We start from the raw sequence: 25,644 nt of genomic DNA, 5'->3' as shown, positions 1-25,644 counted from the left end.
TTATTTTCTTTGCTTGTTGACTTTTTTTAACCAATTTTTAAACAAGTCTTTAGTCATCCAAGCCTTTGTATTACTTACATAGTCGACAGGCAGAGTCTTGACACCTTTAAAACATCTAGGCCGCTTAGATTTCCCGATGATTAGAAGAAGGAGTTTATCTGTACCGGTCATGTTAACGCATTGAAGAATAGTAAGGCGTTCCTTACTTTGTTTTCCTCCGTGGCGTTTTTCGCCCTTGAATATGAACGTTTTATCTGGGAGACACTTAAAGAACAAAGCAGTTTCATCGGCGTTGTAAATATCGTTGGGTCCATATCCTTTTAAAAGATTCGGCAAATCTTCAGTCCATTGGTTGCATACTCCCTTATCTACAGATTTACTTTCCCTGACATTTTTTTTTGAAACTGATATCATGGCGTTTTTTAAAACCTTCTAACCAGCCATTACTAGCTGAAAAGTTCTCGATTCCTAATTTTGTGGCAAAGTCCTTAGATTTTTGTTTCGACAGCGGTCCGTCTATGGGAATATTCCTATCGAGGGTTTGTTTTATCCATTCTGACAGGCACTTTTCAATGTCAGGAAACTCAGAAATTCGGCTTCTCTTAATATTGCCGTGACCCTTAGAACACTGACACTTTATTAACTCTCTTGATTTGATAATTTTATAATAGGTGGATTCTGCTAAACCAAACTCATTTTGCATAATTTGTATTTCATTTCGTAATTTCCCAGACTCAAACGCATTCACAATTCTAAGTTTATCACTTAAAGATAACACACAGATTTTTCGTTTGGACATTATGAGTAAACACAGGACTTCCTTCACAATTGCTATTAACCAACTGACTGTAAAAAGATTGAATAAGTCGGTACGTACGTTTGGCTGTTTAATAAAATATCAGTTCCTCAGTAATAAAACAATGAAATACGCACATTTGTGCAATCAAAGAGAAAGTTCTTAAAACTATATACAGTGAAACCTGGTTAAGTGGGACCTGGATAAGTGAGAAACCTCTATAGCTGGGACTCATGGTGCGGTCCCGACACTTTAGCACTGAATTACCTCTGTTAGTGAGATAAAACGAACCTCTTTAACTGGGATTAGTTGTAGTGATTTTCTAGTCACATTTACCTCTGTAATTGAGACAGAGTGTATTTTACCTATTTTACTGAGACTATATTTATAAGATTACATTTTCCTAATTGTTATTTTAGAATTTTATATGAATACCTCTGTATCTGAGATAACGTCAATCTATGACCTCTCTAACTTGTATTCTTACTAACTCTTAGTCTATCCACAAATTCCGCATTTGCTTAATTGTGTCTAAACGACTTCAAATTTCATTTAGTTACTTTATGTAGTTAAACTAACGAAACGAAAGATGAAATCTTGATAAGTAACAAGAATAAACAAATTTTCATTTAATAAATTTCTAAGACGCAATGAAGTCCGTATCAAATATAATTGAAAAACCTGTCCTTTGGAAAATCATTAAAAATAAATTCAAATTAATATTTAAATAGACATAAAAAATATTTAGGGACAAGGATTATTTTACCTAAACATTTAAAGATAATTACAAAATACCTTATTAACCACCTCTATAACTGAGATATATCCTCTATTCTCACCTCTATTAATGGGACCCTCTGTAAATGAGACAGTAATTTATTTGTACCTGGCTAACTGAGAGCCTGGGTAAGTGGAATACCTCTTTAAGTGAGACAAATCTGCTCGTCCCTTGAAGTCTCACTTATCCAGGTTTCACTGTACAAAACAATAACAGCTGCACATTTGGTCATTCGAATAGAATAAGAGTTTCTGAAAGTTTTAAGTCATAAATGACAAATGTTTAACAATTTAATACATTTAACTGTCGCATACAGAGGTCTCTAGGCAAATAGCAATCGCACTTATAGAGGTTACGAAGCGAAGAAATGACTCTCACTAATAGAGGTTTATGTTTTCGCTTATAGAGGTTTTGGGAGGATAAAATGACGGAACCTGGCAAATACTCTCACTATTAGAGTTTTTTCGCTTACCCAGTTCTCACTTACACAGGTTTGACTGTATAGGAATTCTGATAACGTAATTATAGGTACATACATAATGCTGGTTTGTTATAATATTGTAGTTTAATCATGCTGTGCCCTTACAGGGTCTGTGTCTGTAATATGTGCAAAAATAATATGACACACTACACGTTGGGTAAAAAGGAATTAAATAGTATTAAAGGGCTTATTGAAATTCTTGCAAATACTTTAAAAGATATCGGTCAAATAGCGGGTAATAATTATTGTTTACTTATTTGACTTTACAGGTCCGCCACCAGAGCAAGAAGCTATAGACAAAATTCTTTCTAGCGGCATTAAGCAAAGCAATTGTAACGAAGAACTCGCCGCTGCAAACCCTGGAAACATAAGCATTAAGCCAAATGAAAGTAGCGATGGGCCCGCGGGTGCAAGCCCTGAAACCAGCAGCAGCAGTGATAATTTAGGTGGCAAAGGACTGCCGGCTACAAGTTCTGAAATCAACAGCAGTAGCCCAAATGAAGGTAGCGATGGAGGCGCGGCTACAAGCCCTGAAACCAGCAGCAGTGGTGATAATTTAGGTGGCAAAGGACTGCCTGCTACAAGTTCTGAAATCAACAGCAGTAGCCCAAATGAAGGTAGCGATGGAGGCGCGGCTACAAGCCCTGAAACCAGCAGCAGTGGTGATAATTTAGGTGGCAAAGGACTGCCGGCTACAAGTTCTGAAATCAACAGCAGTAGCCCAAATGAAGGTAGCGATGGAGTCGCGGCTACAAGCCCTGAAACCAGCAGCAGTGGTGATAATTTAGGTGGCAAAGGACTGCCGGCTACAAGTTCTGAAATCAACAGCAGTAGCCCAAATGAAGGTAGCGATGGAGGCGCGGCTACAAGCCCTGAAACCAGCAGCAGCGGTGATAATTTAGGTGGCAAAGGACTGCCGGCTACAAGTTCTGGAATCAACAGCAGTAGGCCAAATGAAGGTAGCGATGGAGTCGTGGCTACAAGCCCTGAAACCAGCAGCAGTGGTAATCATTTAGGTGGCAAAGGACTGCCGGCTACAAGTTCTGAAATCAACAGCAGTAGCCCAAATGAAGGTAGCGATGGAGTCGCGGCTACAAGCCCTGCAACCAGCAGCAGTGGTGATAATTTAGGTGGCAAAGGACTGCCTGCTACAAGTTCTGAATACAACAGCAGTAGCCCAAATGAAGGTAGCGATGGAGTCGCGGCTACAAGCCCTGAAACCAGCAGCAGTGATGATAATTTAGGTGGCAAAGGACTGCCTGCTACAAGTTCTGAAATCAACAGCAGTAGCCCAAATGAAGGTAGCGATGAAGTCGCGGCTACAAGCCCTGAAACCAGCAGCAGTGGTAATAATTTAGGAGGCAAAGGACTGCCGGCTACAAGTTCTGAAATCAACAGTAGTAGCCCAAATGAAGGTAGCGATGGAGTCGCGGCTACAAGCCCTGAAACCAGCAGCAGTGGTAATAATTTAGGTGGCAAAGGACTGCCGGCTACAAGTTCTGAAATCAACAGCAGTAGCCCAAATGAAGGTAGCGATGGAGGCGCGGCTACAAGCCCTGAAACCAGCAGCAGTGGTGATAATTTAGGTGGCAAAGGACTGCCGGCTACAAGTTCTGAAATCAACAGCAGTAGCCCAAATGAAGGTAGCGATGGAGGCGCGGCTACAAGCCCTGAAACCAGCAGCAGCGGTGATAATTTAGGTGGCAAAGGACTGCCGGCTACAAGTTCTGGAATCAACAGCAGTAGGCCAAATGAAGGTAGCGATGGAGTCGTGGCTACAAGCCCTGAAACCAGCAGCAGTGGTAATCATTTAGGTGGCAAAGGACTGCCGGCTACAAGTTCTGAAATCAACAGCAGTAGCCCAAATGAAGGTAGCGATGGAGTCGCGGCTACAAGCCCTGCAACCAGCAGCAGTGGTGATAATTTAGGTGGCAAAGGACTGCCTGCTACAAGTTCTGAATACAACAGCAGTAGCCCAAATGAAGGTAGCGATGGAGTCGCGGCTACAAGCCCTGAAACCAGCAGCAGTGATGATAATTTAGGTGGCAAAGGACTGCCTGCTACAAGTTCTGAAATCAACAGCAGTAGCCCAAATGAAGGTAGCGATGAAGTCGCGGCTACAAGCCCTGAAACCAGCAGCAGTGGTAATAATTTAGGAGGCAAAGGACTGCCGGCTACAAGTTCTGAAATCAACAGTAGTAGCCCAAATGAAGGTAGCGATGGAGTCGCGGCTACAAGCCCTGAAACCAGCAGCAGTGGTAATAATTTAGGAGGCAAAGGACTGCCGGCTACAAGTTCTGAAATCAACAGTAGTAGCCCAAATGAAGGTAGCGATGGAGTCGCGGCTACAAGCCCTGAAACCAGCAGCAGTGGTGATAATTTAGGTGGCAAAGGACTGCCGGCTACAAGTTCTGAAATCAACAGTAGTAGCCCAAATGAAGGTAGCGATGGAGGCGCGGCTACAAGCCCTGAAACCAGCAGCAGTGGTGATAATTTAGGTGGCAAAGGACTGCCTGCTACAAGTTCTGAATACAACAGCAGTAGCCCAAATGAAGGTAGCGATGGAGTCGCGGCTACAAGCCCTGAAACCAGCAGCAGTGGTGATAATTTAGGTGGCAAAGGACTGCCTGCTACAAGTTCAGAAATCAACAGCAGTAGCCCAAATGAAGGTAGCGATGAAGTCGCGGCTACAAGCCCTGAAACCAGCAGTAGTGGTAATAATTTAGGAGGCAAAGGACTGCCTGCTACAAGTTCTGAAATCATCAGCAGTAGCCCAAATGAAGGTAGCGATGGAGTCGCGGCTACAAGCCCTGAAACTAGCAGCAGTGGTGATAACTTAGGAGGCAAAGGACTGCCGGCTACAAGTTCTGAAATCAACAGTAGTAGCCCAAATGAAGGTAGCGATGGAGTCGCGGCTACAAGCCCTGAAACCAGCAGCAGTGGTGATAATTTAGGTGGCAAAGGACTGCCGGCTACAAGTTCTGAAATCAACAGTAGTAGCCCAAATGAAGGTAGCGATGGAGGCGCGGCTACAAGCCCTGAAACCAGCAGCAGTGGTGATAATTTAGGTGGCAAAGGACTGCCTGCTACAAGTTCTGAATACAACAGCAGTAGCCCAAATGAAGGTAGCGATGGAGTCGCGGCTACAAGCCCTGAAACCAGCAGCAGTGGTGATAATTTAGGTGGCAAAGGACTGCCTGCTACAAGTTCAGAAATCAACAGCAGTAGCCCAAATGAAGGTAGCGATGAAGTCGCGGCTACAAGCCCTGAAACCAGCAGTAGTGGTAATAATTTAGGAGGCAAAGGACTGCCTGCTACAAGTTCTGAAATCATCAGCAGTAGCCCAAATGAAGGTAGCGATGGAGTCGCGGCTACAAGCCCTGAAACTAGCAGCAGTGGTGATAACTTAGGAGGCAAAGGACTGCCGGCTACAAGTTCTGAAATCAACAGTAGTAGCCCAAATGAAGGTAGCGATGGAGTCGCGGCTACAAGCCCTGAAACCAGCAGCAGTGGTGATAATTTAGGTGGCAAAGGACTGCCGGCTACAAGTTCTGTAATCAACAGCAGTAGCCCAAATGAAGGTAGCGATGGAGTCGCGGCTACAAGCCCTGAAACTAGCAGCAGTGGTGATAACTTAGGAGGCAAAGGACTGCCGGCTACAAGTTCTGAAATCAACAGTAGTAGCCCAAATGAAGGTAGCGATGGAGTCGCGGCTACAAGCCCTGAAACCAGCAGCAGTGGTGATAATTTAGGTGGCAAAGGACTGCCGGCTACAAGTTCTGAAATCATCAGCAGAAGCCCAAATGAAGGTAGTGATGGAGTCGCGGCTACAAGCCCTGAAACTAGCAGCAGTGGTGATAACTTAGGAGGCAAAGGACTGCCGGCTACAAGTTCTGAAATCAACAGTAGTAGCCCAAATGAAGGTAGCGATGGAGTCGCGGCTACAAGCCCTGAAACCAGCAGCAGTGGTGATAATTTAGGTGGCAAAGAACTGCCTGCTACAAGTTTTGAAATCAACAGCAGTAGCTCAAATGAAGGTAGCGATGGAGTCGCGGCTACAAGCCCTGAAACCAGCAGCAGTGGTGATAATTTAGTTGGCAAAGGTCTGCTTGCTACAAGTTCTGAAATCAACAGCAGTAGCCCAAATGAAGGTAGCGATGGAGTCGCGGCTACAAGCCCTGCAATCAGCAGCAGTGATGATAATTTAGGTGGCAAAGGACTGCCGGCTACAAGTTCTGAAATCAACAGCAGTAGCCCAAATGAAAATAGCGATGGAGTCGCATCTGTAAGCCCTGAAACCAGCAGCTGTAGGTCAAACGAAGGTAGCGAAGAACTGGGTGCTGCAGTCACGGGAACCAGCAAACCAAATGAAAGTACTGTGGAGCTCGCGGCTGCAAACCCTGGAACCAGCAGGCCAAATGAAGGTATCGCTGAACTAGCACCTGTTAACTCTAGCACCATCAGCATAAAGCCGAATGAATGTAGCGATGAACTCGTAGTTGGAAACCTTGGAGCCAACAAGAAGGAGCCTGGATCTGAGAATAAAGACCCCAATTCAGGATCTGGACTCCAATCCACTGATCCAACCTCTGAGTCTGGCAAAGGTCCAAGCAAATTCTATAGACCTCCACCCATGCGCGTTAGACAACAAAAACAGAATGAAGGTAAATACTGATTGGACTAGGTATATCACTATTATACCTGTTTTTAATTTGATTAACTAAGTAAAAAGGGCAGCCAGGGCAATTGCAACTATGGGGCAAATGCAACTACTCTAAAAATACAAGAATAGGGTATTTGACTACTAGTCAAATCAGTTTATTTTTTCCAACTGACAAAACGATTTTGCTAATATATAATTTATATGAAATACTAGAATGTGACGTCACAATCTAATTACCTACTCTATGTAGTTTTATACGGGTTTTAAAATAAAAATTGTGCCTAAAAATAACTGCTGTCTACGTTTCTCTATTAATCTTATGGTTCTTTATTTCATTCATGATGTAAAATCATTTATTTTAAATACAGTCAAATACCCTATTGAGTCCAGCTAGAGCTATAAGTTTTATAGAGTTACTGGAATAGCACATTTTCGCCAGTGATGGTATAAGCAGTGGTTCTAGCTAGTCTAGCTGTAGACTCGATCCCTTCTTGTATTTTTAGAGCAGTTGCATTTGCTCCATAGTTGCAATTGCCCTGCCTGACCTTATAATTTATTTGCGCATTAATATTATACAGATTATAGTCCGTTAACATATTAAAGTAAAAGATAACAAAATATGCTGTTAATGGGGGTTTTCAGAAAAAATGGAACCATTTACCTACTTTTTTTTCGAAAAACCATCAACTTTTGGGTTATTTACGAGTAGTAGGTACTATTGAATGAGACAAAGAAAAAAAGTGTCCCCAGTTTTTGATACAAATTTTGGGTGTCAGTTTTGTAACGGCCCATACAAAATGTATGAGAAAATGCGGTACAAAACTGGCATTTTTTTTGGGACACATTTTTTTCTTTTTAAATCGATATTCCTCGTGATTCTGAGTAGAAAAAACTCCAAAGTTGATGATTTAAGTAAATAGTACACTTTTAAGTGAAAATGCCCTAATACACAAAATAACATGCTAATACACTGTTAGCATCCGTTTAGATCAGGTTTAGATACTTACCTAGGTACTCGTATCTGCTTATCCACAATGGATTATTGACAGCATTCCCTATCACCTAGGGAATGCAATAACCGGCCAAACTTCATAACCGGTTTCGGTTACGGTTATGCCCGAAAAATAACCGAATATCGGTTATAATCGGTTACGGTTATTTTCGACGAAAAATTATAAATTTACAATGAAGTAATTAAAAAAATACAAAAATCTTTATTTTAGTACCTACAGTATTAGGGAATGTGAGTAAAAGTCGTCGTTTTTTAATAAAACACACCAAATACAGTAAAAGTAAAATATGACCTTGGACGTGATACAATATTCAATAAAAATATTTCATAAATAAGGGAAGTAAATTTGGTATATTTTTGTTATTAAAGTCCACGAATGACAAAAATTATAGTCACAGCCAAAAATGGCAGGATTTTGTAGTCATTAAATGATAAAAACTAACAATTTAAATCATAAATAAATAACCGTAACCGGTTATTCGAGTTTCCAATATTCGGTTATGGAATTTTATCAAAATAATCGGTTATAACCGAATATTTCGGTTACGGTTATAACCGATTTGCATTCCCTACTATCACCTCGTTTTCCGGTGTGGTTTATAGAGAAATTCCTAAAAAGTGAATCTCATTTCATTTAAGTATAATATTTGTTACATATTTCATTTAAGTATAATATTTGTTACAATTTCAAACAAACATTTAGCTACACCTTTATCTTCGTATGTCCTACTTTGACATCACATGTATTAGGAATTATATAGGATAGACCAACTTTAAATTTACATCAATTACCTATAATCAAAATAATGTAATACCAAAAGATAAGTACTAATCAATAAATATATGACTCTGAACTTTACAGCTGGTCTCGAGGTAACTAATGCATCTGTCCCTACGGTGCCAACGTTCGAGCAGTTTATACTTCAGCAAGCCAAGGAAAAGAAGAGAAAAGAACCATTCGCTAAAGAAGTCAATTACCCAAATACATCTAGCTTAATTAGCCGTGCTAACCAAAGCCTAAATCGTAATGAGCAACCTCAAAGAAAACGCCAGCAAACCTATGTTCGGGAAATGTCCTGCAACATTTTGGCAGAAATATCCCAGTCTGAAAGTGTAATTATACTAGAGAAGATAAACCGTCAAAAGGAAAGCTTCAAGAAACTTATCGATTCGCCCCCAGATGATCGAAATCGAGACGTATTCGCTTTAGTGTTTGAACTCGTTACAAACGTATGGAAATCTTCTTTCGAAGAGTCAAAGAAACTGCTGCTTTTGGAAATATGCAACACGAAATTCATTGATAATTTACAATTGTACTTAATGCAATTGCCTTACACAGAAAGCCGTAGAGATAAACTTTTTAACAAGCATTACTGGACTAAGGAAAAAGAATTTTGGAACAACTTTATGACCTTTTGTGAGTGTCTCATAAATGTGTCGCCGTCGACTGCTGTTAGAAAATGCGGAGCTCTAATCGAGGCTACTAGCAAGAGTTGCCTTGATGGTTTAAAAGAAAAACATGACTTCGAATTACCCGAAGAATGTATTACTAGAATGACCAATATACGGGACAGACTGAAAAAACAGGTAAGATTTAGGTACATGTTTCTGTTTACATTTGAGAACTCTACTTATTTACGCAAAAAGATGAATTGTTCTTTTTTACAGGCACAAATTCAGAAAAAAAAGGATACCAGCGTTACAAACGAACCTCTTGAGAGTTTCCGTGAGCTGAGCGTGCTACCCTCGGGCGCGGAGCTGCTGGAGCGGCGGCCGTTCCTGCGGCCCAACGTCGTGGAGGGCGCGTACGCGGACGTGGAGCACTACCTGGACGTGCAGTTCCGGCTGCTGCGCGAGGACTGCTTCGGACCGCTCAGGGAAGGGATACGTAAGTTTTACTCTACAAACCCATCAACAAAATAAAAGAAGTCTATTCAACACAATTATATGTAAGTTACTAATTTTGGTTAGTTATAGATTTTATTCAGTGAGGGAAGGGATACGTAAGTGTCTAAATGACGTCATCGGTGCAGTATCTGTAAGTGCAGTACGATCCCACGAGTTGCTGAAGCGGCAGCCGCGTCTTCTCTGTAAACGTCTCGAGTTGACCTGATTTGACTTCTCGGTGTTTTTCTACAAAGTCGCAAGTTACAGGTTCAAACCAGCAACCACTATGGCCAATGTTGCTGGTTTCGAAATTGTAACAAGTAGCTTTATAGTAAAAGGATCCTGCTGGATTCAGCTTGGCAGTTCGTGTTGGTGTTTGTTAAGGTTATTCCATACAATATATACCTAGATTCAACATGGCACCCCAGTAGTTTCGACACATATCTTCGACGGATCTAATTGCCACGTTCACAGTAATAAAATACCTACAATTCCTTAGGTTCTGATTTTAATGAAGTACTTAATTGTTAATGTATTGACTTTATTCCGGTATGTTTCCACAGATCAATATATCGAGGAACCTAAGAAAAGAAAATATGACCACATTCGGTAAGAAAGATCATTAAGTAGATTATTATTAAGATTTTTATTATTGTATATATATTTGTAAGGTATGTATCTATGGGCCTTAGTTGCCTGAAAATAAATGGTTTGATTGATTGATTAGATTCTTAACTGTAATAAGTATACATAAAATATCTTCTCTATAAATTTAAGCCAAAGTTTTACTAAGGTATATAAATAAACATGACAATAAAAATGTGGTTACTATATAATTGTGATGTTCCACGGAAAAAGGTACCTTATGGCGGCTGGCGCTTACGTCGCATAGCGCCGCAATAATATTGGAGCGACGTTAATAATAGAATAAGCGCCAACCGCCATAAGGTACCTTCACCCGTGGGACGACACAATTATCTGTTGGTCCCATTATCAAATAGACATGATTTTCAGAGTCTACCGCAATGTGAAATTTTTGGGACCATTTTTCACAAAACAACAATTTGGATCTCTCATTTTACTGGATCAATACACTGAAAAGATGTTCAAGAGGATGAATTGGAAGCAAAGCAAGAGATTTTTATTTGGATCTCTCCTGTTGTTCACAAAGGATAATTGCAAGAGCTTTCTTGTTGGAACTATTTTGCAACGCGACGAAGAACTTTTAAGCAAAAGAATTGTATGTATCCTATTGCCAATCCACATTACCTATTGTCAACAATCTGCTTCTAGACTGCATGGCAATCCATTTTTCTCTGTTCAGTTCTTAGCAAGAGTATTAGGGCATTTAGTTTATTCCGCTGATAAAAGTAATAATACTAAATTATTTAAGTAATTACAAACAATTCAAGCATAAAAAGTGATAGATTTTTTTATATTTCACAGCTTGGTGTTAGCATAATTGATTCCACAATGGAGTCCGACTTGTACAATGAAGACTTGTACACCATGATAGAATGCGAAGTTTACTTTGAGCCATACCACCACGTGCTAAAGGCACTTCAGGACCGTAATTTCCCTGAGCACCTGGCGATGAGCAAATACATTGTCGACGTGCAGGTACTTTCTATATGTTACAAATTATCTACTGAAGTAGTTTTTTATAGAGAGGAATAACAAAAAATTGTGTTTTTATCTAGTTACTTAATTGAAACCTACTAAATGAGTCAATTTAAATGTTAAGCTAAGCATAGAAATAGATAAATTATAATATTTAAAAAAGCGTACTAGTAAGTAGATCCCACAAACATAAAAAGTAGTAGTAGTAGTAGTAGTAATCACTTTATTGTACACAACACAGGTTTACATAATATTTACAGAAATAAAGGTACAAAGGCGAACTTATCCCTGTAAGGGATCTCTTTCAGCTAACCTTCGAGTAGATGAGGGGAGAATTCAAATTAGATAGACAAACTTACGGAATGCACAGTAACATTTTAAAAGTAAACTAACCAAAACGTCCAAAAGTAAATAAAATACATAAATAATATTATAAAATAAAATACATGCTACATACATAAATACTAAACATATATTACATATAATATAATTATATATATTTATATATATATATATACACACACAAGTGTCAACAAAAAAAAAAAATATCAGTACTTAACCAAATCACGCTTGGTTGGAAAGCATACGTTTCTTCAAATTAGCCTTGAGAAAAGTTAATTTGTTTGCCATCACTTATCAATGGTATACACCCACTTGCCAGAATTTCATTTGCCATAATAGTCAACAGCCATTATATTGTTTCCCATAATTACATATGCAATACTTATTGTTTACTATATTAGTCACGTGCCAGAAACTTTGTTTCCCATAAAATCAATTTCAATAATATCATTTGTCATCATCATTGTAAGCCATAATTATCACTAGCCATAATATATTTTTTTTACAGAAACCAAATACTACTAGAAAAATGGGTTAGGTTAGGTTTGAACTGCGACCCTTACAGAAAAGTAATGCTACTGGAAAAGTGGGTTAGGTTAGGTTTGAACTGCGACCCTTACAGAAAAGAAATGCTATTGGAAAAGTGGGTTAGGTTAGGTTTGAACTGCACCCCACACAGAAAATAAATGCTACTAGTAAAGTAGGTTAGGTTAGGTTTGAACTGCGACCCTTACAGAAAAGAAATGCTATCAGAAAAGTGGGTTAGGTTAGGTTTGAATTGCGACCCTTACAGAAACCAAATGCTACTAGAAAAATGGGTTAGGTTAGGTTTGAACTGCGACCCTTACAGAAAAGAAATACTACTGGAAAAGTGGGTTAGTGAGGTTTAAATATTCTATTAAATAATATTATAACAATTAATAATATGGACAACAACACGTATGGCACTCGTACGTTCTGGAATCTAATAATCGGGTAAACAAAGAGTATGTCACATAATTTTTATGGTAAACAAACAATTCGGGCAAATGAAATTCGGGCATATGAGTATTATTTTGTATAATTTTCGGACAAACAATAGACAACCCTTATCAATTAATGTGTGTGTTTGACATTGTCTGACCAACAATAACGTACCGGCCACAAAACACGAAAAAAAATCGATTTGTTTCTCGTTTTTGATTCCAGAAAGTGCCCGAAAATCCAGCGTACCTCACTCGGGATACCGTATATACTTTAAACAAAAAAAAACCTCGGATGATTACTCGTACTAAACGGAGTCATTTGTGCCGTCGAAAAAATTCTTTCCGAAAAATTCGATCCGAGTTTTCATCTTCATCTGAAGATGAAGATGAATGGTTCGACCAAGACAGAGGATATATAGAAAAGGATGAAAAGGAATTAAAATTCAAAGTCCTTCAGGATGAAACTTGGCCATCTGAGACAGAGCTGGGCTTGAATAACACCCAATATGAAGCGTATAAACTCGCCCTCACCCATGAGTTCGCCGTGATCCAAGGCCCGCCAGGCACTGGCAAAACCTTCCTCGGAGTCAAAGTTGCTAAGACTCTACTTGAAAATGCACCATATTCCGATAATAAATGTTTAATGCTAGTCATATGCTACACAAATCACGCACTGGATCAATTTTTAGAGGCTTTGTTGCCTATTACAGTTTCTATTGTTCGCATCGGTGGAAGATCACAGAGCCAGCTCTTGAAAGAGCATAACCTAAGTAATTTCAGACGACACTTTCAGGCTTGCTCCGATGAAAGAGCCGATCTCGAGTATTGTATTCGCAAGCTAAAAGACTTTTACGAAGCTTGTATATCTCCTGACATTTTATTAAACTACACTACTGTTGTTAATTACGCCGAAGAGTGTGAAATCGTTCATAGATTTTATCAAGGAAAAATAGGAAAATGCGATGATGCTTTGAAACATTGGCTGTTTGGAAACGTAGAAAATGGTGAAATTATTCCACGTTTAGAAGATCATGTTCAAAATAACGCAAAAGAAAAGTTACATGAAAATAACGATGTGGATGACGATATCTACGCCAGGGATGAATCGGGCTTAGATGATGATGACATTGATGAAGTCTTTTATAGTAAATTGTATGGGAGTTTATTAGTATCTTTCTCATTGCCAGAAGCAGAAGAGGAGAAGAACATGCTCATGAAAAAGTACCACGAAACTTGGCGGTACTTAGAAGACGAAAAGGGCACGAATTATAGTGACATAACAGCACGACTTACGGCCACATACCTAGATTTAGAACATAAGATATTTCAACTGCACTCGCAGATAAATATTTTCAAGGTATGATAAAGTTTTTTTTTTACTTTAGAACGGACTAAATCCAGAACTATTCTTCTGGATTGGACGGTCAATCCAATGTTCCAGGTGGAATGCAATCCCTATTTAAGCTAACTCTGCACTGACTTGACAGTGATTAAATGTGCTAGCGCCACTACCAATGCGATCTTTGGTAGCGCCTCCACATTGCCCAGTCCGTCTAGAGTTAGCCGAGAGAGACTCTGCACGTTCTTCAATTTGAACGTCACGAGACACGACAGTTTGAATGTGGTATTTCTTTAACAGGATATGACGATATGCCAGTCGCGTGCACCCACAATAAACCTCGCAAATGTGAAGGATTTATCTACAGTTCCACTTATAGAACGTTGGTCATATTACTATAAATGGGCCGCCATCGCCAAGGGTTACCTGAAGAAACAGGCCAAAAAAAGAGAGGTTTGTACTTAACTTTTTTATGGAAATAATTTTAATCAATGGACTTTCTTATGTAGTCTGCCACTCACATGTTTGCGAATACATAATTCCAGTGTTGGACTACCCTTTTGTGCCATTTTTGTTAAGTACATTCGGGGTTATTCAGATTGGTGGTCTTTAGACGCAAGTGATCATTTTTAGTAAACCACCCGAATCACTTTCGTATCGCACATTCGAGCGATCACACAGTTACTGCCAAAACGCATATTATTTGTGATCTGCATTCGCAATATTTTACTGTCAGAAAGCCTCTCAAACGTTCCTTTGATTATGTTTATGAATAACCCGGATTACCTACACAAAATAACCTCAATATGCTTACAATGTTTATTTCTGTGTTGATTTCAGGAGGTGGTCAAATCTTCTGCAGAAGCTTACGAAGAAGCTCGAATGATAGCTGACCGTTCACTTTTAAGAGGGACTCGGGTTATTGGTATGACCACAAGCGCAGCGGCGAGATTGAGAAAATTACTGGTTGAAGTGTCACCACCAATAGGTATATAGGTTTAAGTATATATACCTCCATTTAATTTTTGCAAATCTACAGATTTTAAAATTATGATTGGCCATATACCATGCTGGAAACAGTGTATTTTCTTAAGATTGTCAACGACGGATTATTTTCAGTGATCGTGGAAGAAGCAGCGGAGGTTTTAGAAGCGCACATAGTCACTTCTCTCACGAAAAATTGCAAGCACTTGATTCTGATTGGTATGTCTGTCGGATATATAATATATCAAGGGTATCACAGTTTTAGCAGAAAAGTATAAAGCCCGCTTGATGGATGGCTGTTTGAGTCTAATGTACAATGGTGACCCTTTCAATATCTGAGAAGAAACTTGCTTCTCGCGGAGGCAATAAGCATTAGTGTGTTTAATTTTTGTATGTTCGTTTTTGTATGTATCACGGACGGTGGTAGAATAGTCTGAGTAACAGGTTGTCTCGTGCAGGAGACCACCAGCAGCTGAGGCCGTCGGCGGCCTACCTGCGGCTGGCGCGGCACTACCAGCTCGAGGTGTCGCTGTTCGAGCGCATGATCCGCAACGGCGTGCACAGCCGCCGGCTCGGCGTGCAGCACCGCATGCGGCCCGAGATCGCTACGCTCGTTTCGCCGCACATCTACGCCGACTTGCAGAACCACCGCTCCGTCGAGGACTTCCCGCCCGTGCGCGGCGTCGCGCACAATCTCTTCTTCTTTTCGCACAACTATATGGAACAGGTCTGCCATATTCTCTCCAAATGTTTCTTAGTTGCCATATCGTATGAGTGCGTTTCATATTCATTTCTTTTTTTCTTTTCAATTTGATTTAGAATTTTGAGTACTTAAAAAGTATATCTATTATCTTTCAGCACGAAGATGAGAACTCTACTCGCACTAACACCTTGGAAGCAGACTTTACGCTCCGTCTGGCGAATTATTTGATGCAGCAAGGATACACACCTGATGAAGTTACTATTGTAGCTGCCTATTCTGGCCAGATGTTTTATATGCGAAGAGTAAGTACCTAGTCTAACTCTCAATCTGAACTCTCTTATATTACAAGTTTTTTCATTTTTTTAGGGTTCCGTCCCTCAAAAGGAAAAACGGAACCTATATAGGATCACTTTGCTGTCCGTCTGTCTGTCTGTCAAGTCAAGACCCTTTATCTCGGGAACGCGTGGAGGTATCGAGTTGATGTTACATCACTGGCTCAGTGACCCAAAGAGGACCTTGGCCTCTGACACAAGAGAGCGCCATTCTGCCCTATTCTGCGCCACTTCACGCCAGTTGGGTATTCCGAAGGCGGACAGGTCTTTTTGGGCTTCGTCACTCCAGCGGTATCTGGGACGCCCAGGCCCCAGACGAACGTTTTCCCCCCGGGTGCCCCACATACGCTCTTCTCACAGCACGATCCTCCCCCATCCTCTCCAGTGACCAAGCCAGCGGAGTCGTGTGGCTTTGATCTCGCCAATTATATTAGGCATCGCAACCACAGCTCCTCTAGCTCCCTATTTTTTCTTCGCCTCCAAGTTCCATCTTCCTCTCTGATAGGCCCCAGAATCTTCCGCCATATTTTCCTCTCCGCCACTAAGAGCTTGCTCTCTTCTTTCTGAGTCAGCGTCCAAGCTTCACACCCATACATCAAAATTGGTCTAATTACAGTCAAATCACAATCAGTTATCAGTAAATCGAGTTGATGTTAAAACCATTTATTCAAGTCTACAGGCTCTTGAAGCTGTAAAAAAATCAAACTTCTAAGTTAATGTAAAAAATATATACGGCCGTTTATTTATGCCGCAAAAGCTTATATTACGATACTCTCAAGGGAATCAATATTTATAGGGTACTTCATATTTACTTAGAACTATGGAATTTGGCATGTAATAGGGAGGTGTTTTTTACTAAAAACTTGATAGACTTAACAGTCATTTTAAAGCTCATTCAATTCTTAAGCGTATTCTCGTGCACCAAATGTAAAATTCGAACTGTTTTTCCAATGGCTGTTACGCGTAGTGAGGGAACTGTTTTAACACGTGAAAACGTTACGTAATCGCCTAAAAATCCAAACATTTATGTTTAGCAACGGTCGCTGTACGACCATCTGTCAGACGTGAAGATCACAGTCCTGGACAACTACCAGGGCGAGGAGTCGAAGATCATCCTGCTGTCGCTGGTGCGCAACAACGACAACGACAGCATCGGCTTCCTGGGCACCGAGAACAGGATCTGCGTGGCCTTATCCAGGGCCAGAGAAGGTAGGACAAGTCTCTGTACTATACATTTGAATAAAGCTCCTTGCTCATAATTGACATAATAATATGTTCCAGTCAATAATTAGTAAGTTACTATTTAGTATTTATTACCACTCATTAGTAGGTACTCTAGTATCTGTTTACTCGCCATGAAAGGTAAAATAACAATACAAGCGGAATAAATCTTAGACTGAATTTTGCAAAGTTAGAGAGACGATCGGTACTATAAGGAGTAGATTTAGTATATAATAAGTGGAAATTGTACTTTTATTTCCTGGCAGCGTAGCTTACTTAGGTTTCATATTAGGTAAGTCTGTCCTGAGAATCAGACTGTTTCACGCTAGAAATACAGGTCTATACCTAAGTTTTCTTATTTTTAAAGTAATAATTTCATTAACTTGGCTGTAATTTACATTTGCCACGAATCGGGATATTCCCCTGCCAATTATTTTTCGTGATCAACAGGCTTCTTTATACTTGGCAACATCGAGTTGCTGAAGAGGAATTCCACTCTTTGGACCAATATAGCTCGGACTCTGGCAGATAACGGATCGTTGGGGTCAAGTTTGAAACTCAAATGCGAGAACCACGGCCAAATAACTGAGGTAATCTATTTCATCAGCAAATCAGCTTAATACAAAGTTTACTATTTCTATCAATGGCATTGGGCTAAAGGTTACATTCGTATGGTGACTATAGCAGCGTTACTGCAGCGTTGACGCGGGCGATGTCACTGTCATTATCATGAATCGCCGCTGAAGTCACCATCCGAAAGCAAACTTAAAGCTTAGTTTGATAGAAGTTGTACTAAAAAAAAATTAGTGAATTATGGGTCAAACAGATCACTGTGTTATGTCTTTCCTGTAGACATACACAAGAGGGAATGTTATCGCGAACAGCACGTTTTTCTCTCCTGTGGGCTATAGTTAACAGCGTGTGGGCGTGTAAGCAATGATTTTATCATAGTTCTCTAAATAAAAGCAGGACCTTTTCACGTGGATAAGGGTTAAATAAGAAAATTAACCTTTATAGCCCTTAACTCTTGTGTATGTCTACAGGAAAGACATAACACAGTGATCTGTTTGACCCTTAAATATGTGACGCTTTACTTTTATAGTTCAAAAATGTTTTCGTGGTTACTGTTCCAGATTACATCGCTGGAAGATTTTGTAAAGGTGCCCGAAGGTGGCTGCCTGCTGGACTGTAAATATAATCTGTCGTGCGGCCATCCTTGTCCGCGAATGTGCCACGCCTACGATATAGCTCATGCCGAGATACATTGTACTAGAGACTGCGAAAGGTTTATTTATTTTTATCTCGTGAGAAGTGGTTTCAGAGGAAGTGGTGAAGGCCTTTGCGACTAAAGTTTTTGAGTCTAGAGTTTGGCCAGCGAGTCTTATCCAAAGCTATTGTCGTGAGACGTCTTTCAAAATCTGTAGAAAGGGTCGAATCAACTGTAATACCTAATATGCATACCTACTTTTAATATCAATGTTGAGAGACAAGTAGGCCTAGGTATATTAATATCTTAGAATTGCATGTTACCTTGGCTAAAAGAGGTAAAATTATCCTTATGCGTCGTCGAGTTCATTTAATGATTACTCATCAGTCAATGAAATTATTTACGCTAAATCAAGTGTCACTAATATTTTCTAGGAAAATCTGTGAAATAGAAGGACACAAGTGTCCATCCATCTGCAGTACAAAATGTCAGCCATGCAAGCGTTCAATGGACAAGCAGCTACCGTGCGGGCACACCAGAGCCGTGCCGTGCTATATGGCACCAGACGACCCGGCCGTCTACTGCGCGGAAGAGGTCACGGTCTCGCTGCCTGGCTGTGGACATAAGGTAGGCGCTTTACGTACTGTAGACTGTAGAGAAATCACTCATATTGGTCACAAGTGTACATCTAGGTGCCTAGCCAAGATGACAATCGCTTGCGCTACTACAATGCATTTTTTCACACTTCGATTTATCTTCGGATTTTCAGGCAACCAAACCATGTTCTCAGAGGATATCGGACGTATATTGTGTAGAGAAGTGTGAGGGCGGACGGCTCAGCTGTGGCCACGCTTGCATCCGTAGATGCCACGTGAACGACGATCCTGATCATGAAAATGTGAGTACAAGAATTCTAACTAAATATTTACAATAAATAAATTACGGATTACAAGACCGAAGCAAAACAGGAAGAGAAGACAAATACCATACACATCAGCTAAAAAAATAATGTTGCGGATCATAAGTAATACTTAAGAACTTTGCCAAAAACCGCGAGAACTGGCGTCTGTTCTACCTATAAAAGCCACAATATCAAAAAATCTGCTTCAAAAGTCGACCACGTGTTTTGTTTGCCATTTCGTTATTGGTTTTGATGTTTCTAACTTAACATTTTGGGAAAATTCTGAATAGGCATCCCTTCAAAATAATTTTTTTTTCGATTATGTAATAGGTACCTACTCCCATGCCATGATAAATATTTTTAATTTATTATTTATTGTTGCAACACACACATATAAAAATGTGTAGTATGATAGGTATGTAACATTTCTTTACTTATTTTAGTACAAATGCGAAAAACCTTGCCCGAGAGCGAAGGAAGGCTGCACAGCAAATTTGGAAGGCGATCTTGGTGACCACCAATGTCCACTATTGTGTGGTGAACCTTGCCTTCCATGTGATGTTCAGGTAACCTCCAAGTACACATGTAACTGCCTAAGTGCCTGTACGAGTGTACAGTCAACTGTAAAAATATGGGTGTAGCCAACTTATTCAAAAATATGTCCCATAGTTCTTAATTCGATGACATAAGAGCTATGGGACATATTTTTGAGATGATTTGTGCACCCATATTTTATTTTATTTTATTTTTATAGTTGACTGTACCTATGTACGGTGTGTGTAATCATTGCCCAAACTCACACTATTTAACAGAATCTTGTTAAATAGTAGTATTTTGAAAGTCTAGCTACTTAATTGGGGATTTCTTTAATAAATAATTATTAGGTACAAATGGACACTCTTTTTTTAAATCCGTCGATTTTTTTTGTATCGAATGGAATTAAATGTTTTTGTAAAATGAAGTATATCGTATATCTAAATTTTATATTAAAGGAAAAAATTGAAAAATTACGCTTCCGGCAGGACTTGAACCCGCAACCTCCGCAATCCGTGCGTTAGCTCTAACCAATTGAGCTACGGAAGCCTACCAGCATCTCACGAATCTTTACATTCCTTCCCTTATGTATACCTACACGCCTTTGGGGTGGCGTATAGCGACATCTACCGAAAGACGATTACATCTTTTAACGGCACCGCCGCTGCCGGAAGCGTAATTTTTCCACTTTTTCCTTTAATATAAATTTCGAATATCGCTCGCAGACGTATCTGCATGTTTAAAAAATTAATCGTATATCTAACTAAAACTTTTAGGCCTTCTCCGATAGCTTATCTAGGTTCCCGTTTTCGGCTTCCCCTAAGCAATAAGAAAATAAAAGCGATACCTACCGCAATACCTTCCTACTTTGATCCATCTGTGAGAAAAAAAAACACTTTGTATTTTTTTGTATAAATATTATGTTCAGTTTAATAGCGCCTAATAATTTTACATGAAGTCGGTACATATATATAACGAATGCCATACATAGAATAAATTAGCCAATATTATGAAAATTATTAAATCGTAACACAGGTTAACAAGAAGAGGTCTGGTTGCAAACATTGGAAACGAGGGGCCTGCTGCGAAGATGTGAACGCTGAGCGTTGTCGCGAGAAATGCGCGCGCTCGCTGCCCTGCGGCCACCACTGCAAGAAGCTGTGCTTCGAGAAATGCGGGGATTGCAAGCAAAAGGTTTCATCACAATCTAGTCTACATCCACCCACTGTTATAGTATAAATTTTCTCAGATGATTTTTTAGAGCTCGGGCCTTAATCTGTTAAACAAAAGCCTTTGTTTCTTTTAAGACCGGTCTTGAGCACGTGCCAAAGCATGTCGCAACCATGTCGTTTAAAAAGCAACTATCGGTGATAGTATTAAGGTTCAAATTTATGTGACAGCTCATTCAAAGAACAATCAGGGTGGTCTCATCTTTGGAGATAATAAAATCGGGAATGGGCCGCTACTTCGCCATAGTAGGTATACCAAATATCACCTGCCCCACACCTAGTTAGGTTCACCAATGTGCTATAATTCAGCCCTCGTTTTTGCATTTACTACTTATATATTCACAATAGAACGTTACACTAAAGAAATTTTATTAATAGGTGAAGAAAAGAATACCCGACTGCAATCATGAGATAGAAATCGAGTGCGAAAAGGAACCGACTCGCGAACTTTGCAAAGAGAAATGTGAACGCACCATGACTTGCGGTCACTCCTGCCCGGCGTACTGCCGCAAGCCGTGTGACCCGGCCACGTGCATGGAGATCACGGAGCATAGCTCCGAGGCGCCTTGCGGTCACATCGTCCAGCTGCCGTGTTATGTGTATCAAGCTAAGCAAGCAGGTATTCAATGAGCTTAGTTTAAATTTTAGTTTTGCATAAAAAAATTGAATCATTTCAATAATCAAAGTTTGTATAGGGTCTGTGCTGGAGGCGAAGCTGCTCTCTGCATGCACAGCGCCGTGTAGCGCGCTGTTGCGCTGCGGGCACGTATGCGGCGGCTCGTGCGCCGGCTGCCGCCAGGGCCGCCTGCATCAGCCCTGCGCCGCGCGCTGCCACCAGCTCAACATCTGCGGACACAGGTATGTTAGCGTTCCGCCTAAGCACAATCCTTGCCCAGTTTCAAACTCATGATCTCGCTTATGTTACAGGTGCGAGGAGCCGTGCAACCAGGTGTGCCCGCCGTGCCGCCGACGCTGCTCGGTCAAGTGCCCGCACTCTGCCTGCGGCAAGTCGTGCGGCGCACCCTGCACGCCTTGCACGGTACGTCTACATCTACAATATCTACATGTATGTACGTACGGATATATTAGGACACATTGTAATACAGCATGCGTGTGTGCAGGAAACTCCATGCGGACGGGCGTGCGAGCATTCAGCGTGTAGACACGCATGTGGCGCGCCGTGTTCGCGCGCACCTTGCTCGCTCGCATGTCCGCTCGCGCTGGCGTGCGGCCACCCGTGCCGCGGGCTCTGCGGGGAGCCCTGCCCGCCGGCCTGCCGCCTCTGCGACCCCGAAGGCTTCCCCACCGACCTGCTTGGTGATCCCTACGATGACGACGTCAAGTATGTGCATTGTGTGGTTCAAATGCCTTTTGCATATATCTCGAATTCTCGACACACAAACACTGCTAATATTTTGAATGTTGTAATTTCAGGCTAATTCAGCTACAGGATTGTCCTCACATCTGGGACGTTGACACGTTGGATACTTTAATGAAGAGCGAGAATGAAACCATTCAAATTAAGACATGTCCGTTTTGTCGCGAACCTATTGTCAATACATACCGATACAAAGACCTGGTAAATAAAATGCTGAAAAACGACATCAACCCCATAAAAGAGAAGGTTTATGGAACTGAAGCGCAAAGGTCAAAAAAGCGAGTCGAGCTTTATAAAAAAGTTAAAGATCTAGGAGAAACTCGGAAACTACCCAGAGGTAATGAGTTATTGTTTTTTTTTCACTTGGTTTCAGTAGCAGTCTCAAATCTAGATATAAGTACTTCAATTTCAACTAATTTATTTGCCAAAATACGTAATGAAAGATGTTCCACTAATGTGTAGGAATGATATCAGATGGGTATCAGTATTAAAGTATAGTGTATATAAATTACTACATGTTATTAATTTAAAAAAAACTCCACATATAAATATGTCCATACTTACCTACATATATTCTGGGGAAGTATACCAAGAAATGTATTTTCTGAATAGGTACCATTAGTTATTTTCTATTGACACATCGTTCTTCTCCATATATGCAAACCTCTCTATCTCTTCAATAGAAATTTGATAAAATTTTAAAACAAACTTGTAACATTATTTCTAATTTCAGAAAGCGTTTATTGGAACACTGCGTATAATGCGTTACATCATGCTATTGGAGGCAAAAATAAAGATCTTTCTGTTCTACATTTCGACATGTACCACATCTACCTCGATATACTGGCTGATATCGGGGACTATTACACCAAGTACGTTGCCGAGAATTTAACTGTACTCAAAACCGAAATGCAAGACCAGGTAAAAATGATCTGTGAAGCTTTAGTGGCGAGTAAGCAGAAGATAAGTCAGCAACAGCAAATCGACATCGGGCAAGAGATGAAGCGTATGAATTCCATCGTTCAGCTGGCTAAGATTCTACAATTGAGCAAGAATACAACGAATGCCGAGGTGCTGGCTATAGCTAAAACTGCTAAAGAAGCTGTTTTGACCTGGAGTCTGTATGACGAAGAAAAAGCTGTGGAATGTCTGAAGAAGCTTGAGGAAGCTGTGAAATTATCGGGCATTGCTAGTAAGGAGGAGCGTGCGATGGTAGTGAGAGCGATAGGTTTGAAGGCGGGGCATTGGTACAAGTGTCCCAACGGGCACTTCTACTGCATCGGCGAGTGCGGCGGCGCCATGCAGCTGTCCCAGTGTCCTGACTGCGGCGCGGCGATCGGTGGCCAACGCCATACGCTGACCGCTGGCAATCAGCACGCCGGCGAAATGGATGGCTCGCGCTTCGCCGCTTGGTCTACACATGCCAATAATATGGACAATTTTCAATTAGATTAGTTCTCTATATTTTTTTCTTTATTTTAGAGCTTGTCTCTGAAGTGCTTCACTTCATTAACAGCATCATGACATTTCTTACAATCGATAATTTAAATATAGTTATAAGATTTTTTGAGAAGGTACAACAATATCTTCGTAGTACCATTACTCGTAAATGTTCCTTGAATCTCTTTCAAATTATCTCAATAAATTCAGTGGAATCTGTCTAGCTTAGATATTCGTATAGTGTAGATAGATTACGAATAGGTATGTAGTTTCTCGTTTTAAAAATATACCTAGATATTCTTCAGACTTACTTTGTTTACCTATGTATCTAATCATTTTATTATTTTAGAATAATGCTGAATTGATAGTTTCTAACTTGTTACCCTGCATATAAAGGGTTATTGTCACTTATTAAATTTAGGCATCCTCGGAGGCATTTGATGCCGCCGCACCATTTGTCTTTATTATTATTAAAATGTTTTTCAAATACCTAAATTCAGTGTCATTTTAATATTACTGTCCAATACCTACCTATGTATGTTAAAACAAGAAGTCTGACGAGGGGAAGCTGTATAAAAGCTTACAACGACCAAGTCAATGTAAAGCAGCGAACGGTTAAAAGGTTAAAACACAATCGCTGGTGTAGAGGTTTTTAATTTTTATATTACGCCCTTTTGTTTCTCACTGTACTCGTCTCGTATCGCGTCTGATAACTGCTCTAGACCTTTCTAGTGTGCCTAGATAGCCACATTTTCGTCTAGGAGATCCTTTGACCATCTTACGACTGCATCATCAAATTAGCTTTATGTTACTAATGTTAATTGCACTGTCATGCGAATTATTCGTCAAAAGGACGCATAGCTGCGTCCCCTGAGACTTGTCAAGGCTTGCCACGCATGTAAACATCGCAAGCGAAACATTTTGTAGGTCCATACTAAGGGGGTCGCGTCATCAAAAACGTTGAAAAACACTGGTGTAGTCGGTTTACCAGTGTCAAATTGTACTGGTAACCATGGTAACTCCAGGTTTGACCGGTTAACCCCGGGCAACCCCGGGTTAGTGAATGGTGTAAAGTGGTCTATCTCTTGATTGCAGTGGCCCTTACTAGGTTTGCCATCAAATTTCATTGCGTTGTACCAAGATCAGGATGAACTAGGGACAATCGGAAGCTTGGTTGGTCACCGTGTAGCTACCCTTGTACCTAAGCCGACCCTCGCAGTCTGCCGCTCCGGGTTATAAAGTTATACCAAGAAAAGTCTGCAGCGATTTTGATAGCCTACGCAGTGCAAGTGGTAGGTATTTTTAACGTCATAATTTCATAGAAGTTTGACGTTTAAAATAACAATTGCACTGCGTGGGCTATCAAAATCGCTGCAGACTTTTCTTGGTCTAACTCTACCCTCTTTTCAGGGAGCATAGCCAACATGGCAATCGTTTACGCTCCGTAGCGAGCGAAACGCAAGTGTTATAGTAGGAGATCCGAGATATATGGTCGACCTTCACCAATACGTCTGACGGATGAAAATATGAAAGAAAATATGTTCCAGGACATAAATAAATAGGGTTGCCTAAAGAAATATGCTCAAGGCTATTTTTAATTAATTTTATAAAAATGTAGGCAACCCTATACCATTGTATTTGCAATAAAATTACCATAATTTTGATGTATAATTCAAGCGTCAGACAGATGAGTGAAATTATCGATATAAAATCACCTCTTTAAACACGGCAACCACATAATAGTGACCGGAAAAATATAGGCAACCTAGTTGATTCATGTTGTACAAGTTGTATACTTTCCATTGAAACTTATTTCGTTCGTCAGAGAAATC

General features: G+C 40.4%; 3 protein-coding genes across 3 annotated transcripts; 2 read left to right on the top strand and 1 right to left on the bottom strand.

Moving 5' to 3' along the window:
* Positions 1-799, bottom strand: LOC134796458 (tigger transposable element-derived protein 4-like). The gene is given in 2 exon segments (XM_063768651.1): positions 1-390; positions 392-799. Coding segments are annotated over 2 exon segments (798 nt in total).
* Positions 800-2,564: 1,765 nt separating this feature from the next.
* On the top strand, positions 2,565-6,263 carry LOC134796494 (mucin-19-like). Its single transcript, XM_063768686.1, has 3 exons — positions 2,565-2,575; positions 2,656-6,137; positions 6,190-6,263. The coding sequence occupies exons 1-3, from the start codon at positions 2,565-2,567 to the stop codon at positions 6,261-6,263; spliced, it is 3,567 nt and encodes a 1,188-aa protein (XP_063624756.1).
* A 12-nt stretch (positions 6,264-6,275) lies between these two features.
* Positions 6,276-24,184, top strand: LOC134796057 (NFX1-type zinc finger-containing protein 1-like). Its single transcript, XM_063767991.1, has 25 exons — positions 6,276-6,719; positions 8,593-9,317; positions 9,399-9,618; positions 10,181-10,226; positions 10,632-10,857; positions 11,064-11,237; positions 12,768-13,901; positions 14,184-14,336; positions 14,724-14,871; positions 15,003-15,086; positions 15,326-15,594; positions 15,726-15,872; positions 16,937-17,111; positions 17,574-17,713; positions 18,257-18,408; positions 18,765-18,957; positions 19,100-19,228; positions 19,675-19,797; positions 20,801-20,959; positions 21,373-21,613; positions 21,690-21,852; positions 21,922-22,033; positions 22,116-22,336; positions 22,429-22,709; positions 23,106-24,184. The coding sequence occupies exons 1-25, from the start codon at positions 6,689-6,691 to the stop codon at positions 23,825-23,827; spliced, it is 6,168 nt and encodes a 2,055-aa protein (XP_063624061.1). The 5' UTR covers positions 6,276-6,688; the 3' UTR covers positions 23,828-24,184.
* Positions 24,185-25,644: the final 1,460 nt, after the last annotated feature.

This window comes from Cydia splendana, chromosome 13, assembly GCF_910591565.1.
Source record: "Cydia splendana chromosome 13, ilCydSple1.2, whole genome shotgun sequence".
Taxonomy (NCBI): Eukaryota; Metazoa; Arthropoda; class Insecta; order Lepidoptera; family Tortricidae; genus Cydia; species Cydia splendana.
This window is presented reverse-complemented; position numbering and strand designations above follow the sequence as displayed.

What these genes read in the sequence shown, in the direction of transcription:
- LOC134796057 (XM_063767991.1), top strand. Translation starts at nt 6,689, where the DNA reads ATGCGCGTTAGACAACAAAAACAGAATGAAG. An exon ending in ACCGCTCAGGGAAGGGATAC is followed by an intron (nt 9,619 to 10,180) that starts GTAAGTTTTACT and finishes ATGTTTCCACAG; the next exon opens with ATCAATATATCGAGGAACCT. An exon ending in TGCCTGGCTGTGGACATAAG is followed by an intron (nt 18,958 to 19,099) that starts GTAGGCGCTTTA and finishes TCGGATTTTCAG; the next exon opens with GCAACCAAACCATGTTCTCA.
- LOC134796494 (XM_063768686.1), top strand. An exon ending in CCCTGAAACCAGCAGCAGTG is followed by an intron (nt 6,138 to 6,189) that starts GTGATAATTTAG and finishes TGAAATCAACAG; the next exon opens with CAGTAGCCCAAATGAAGGTA.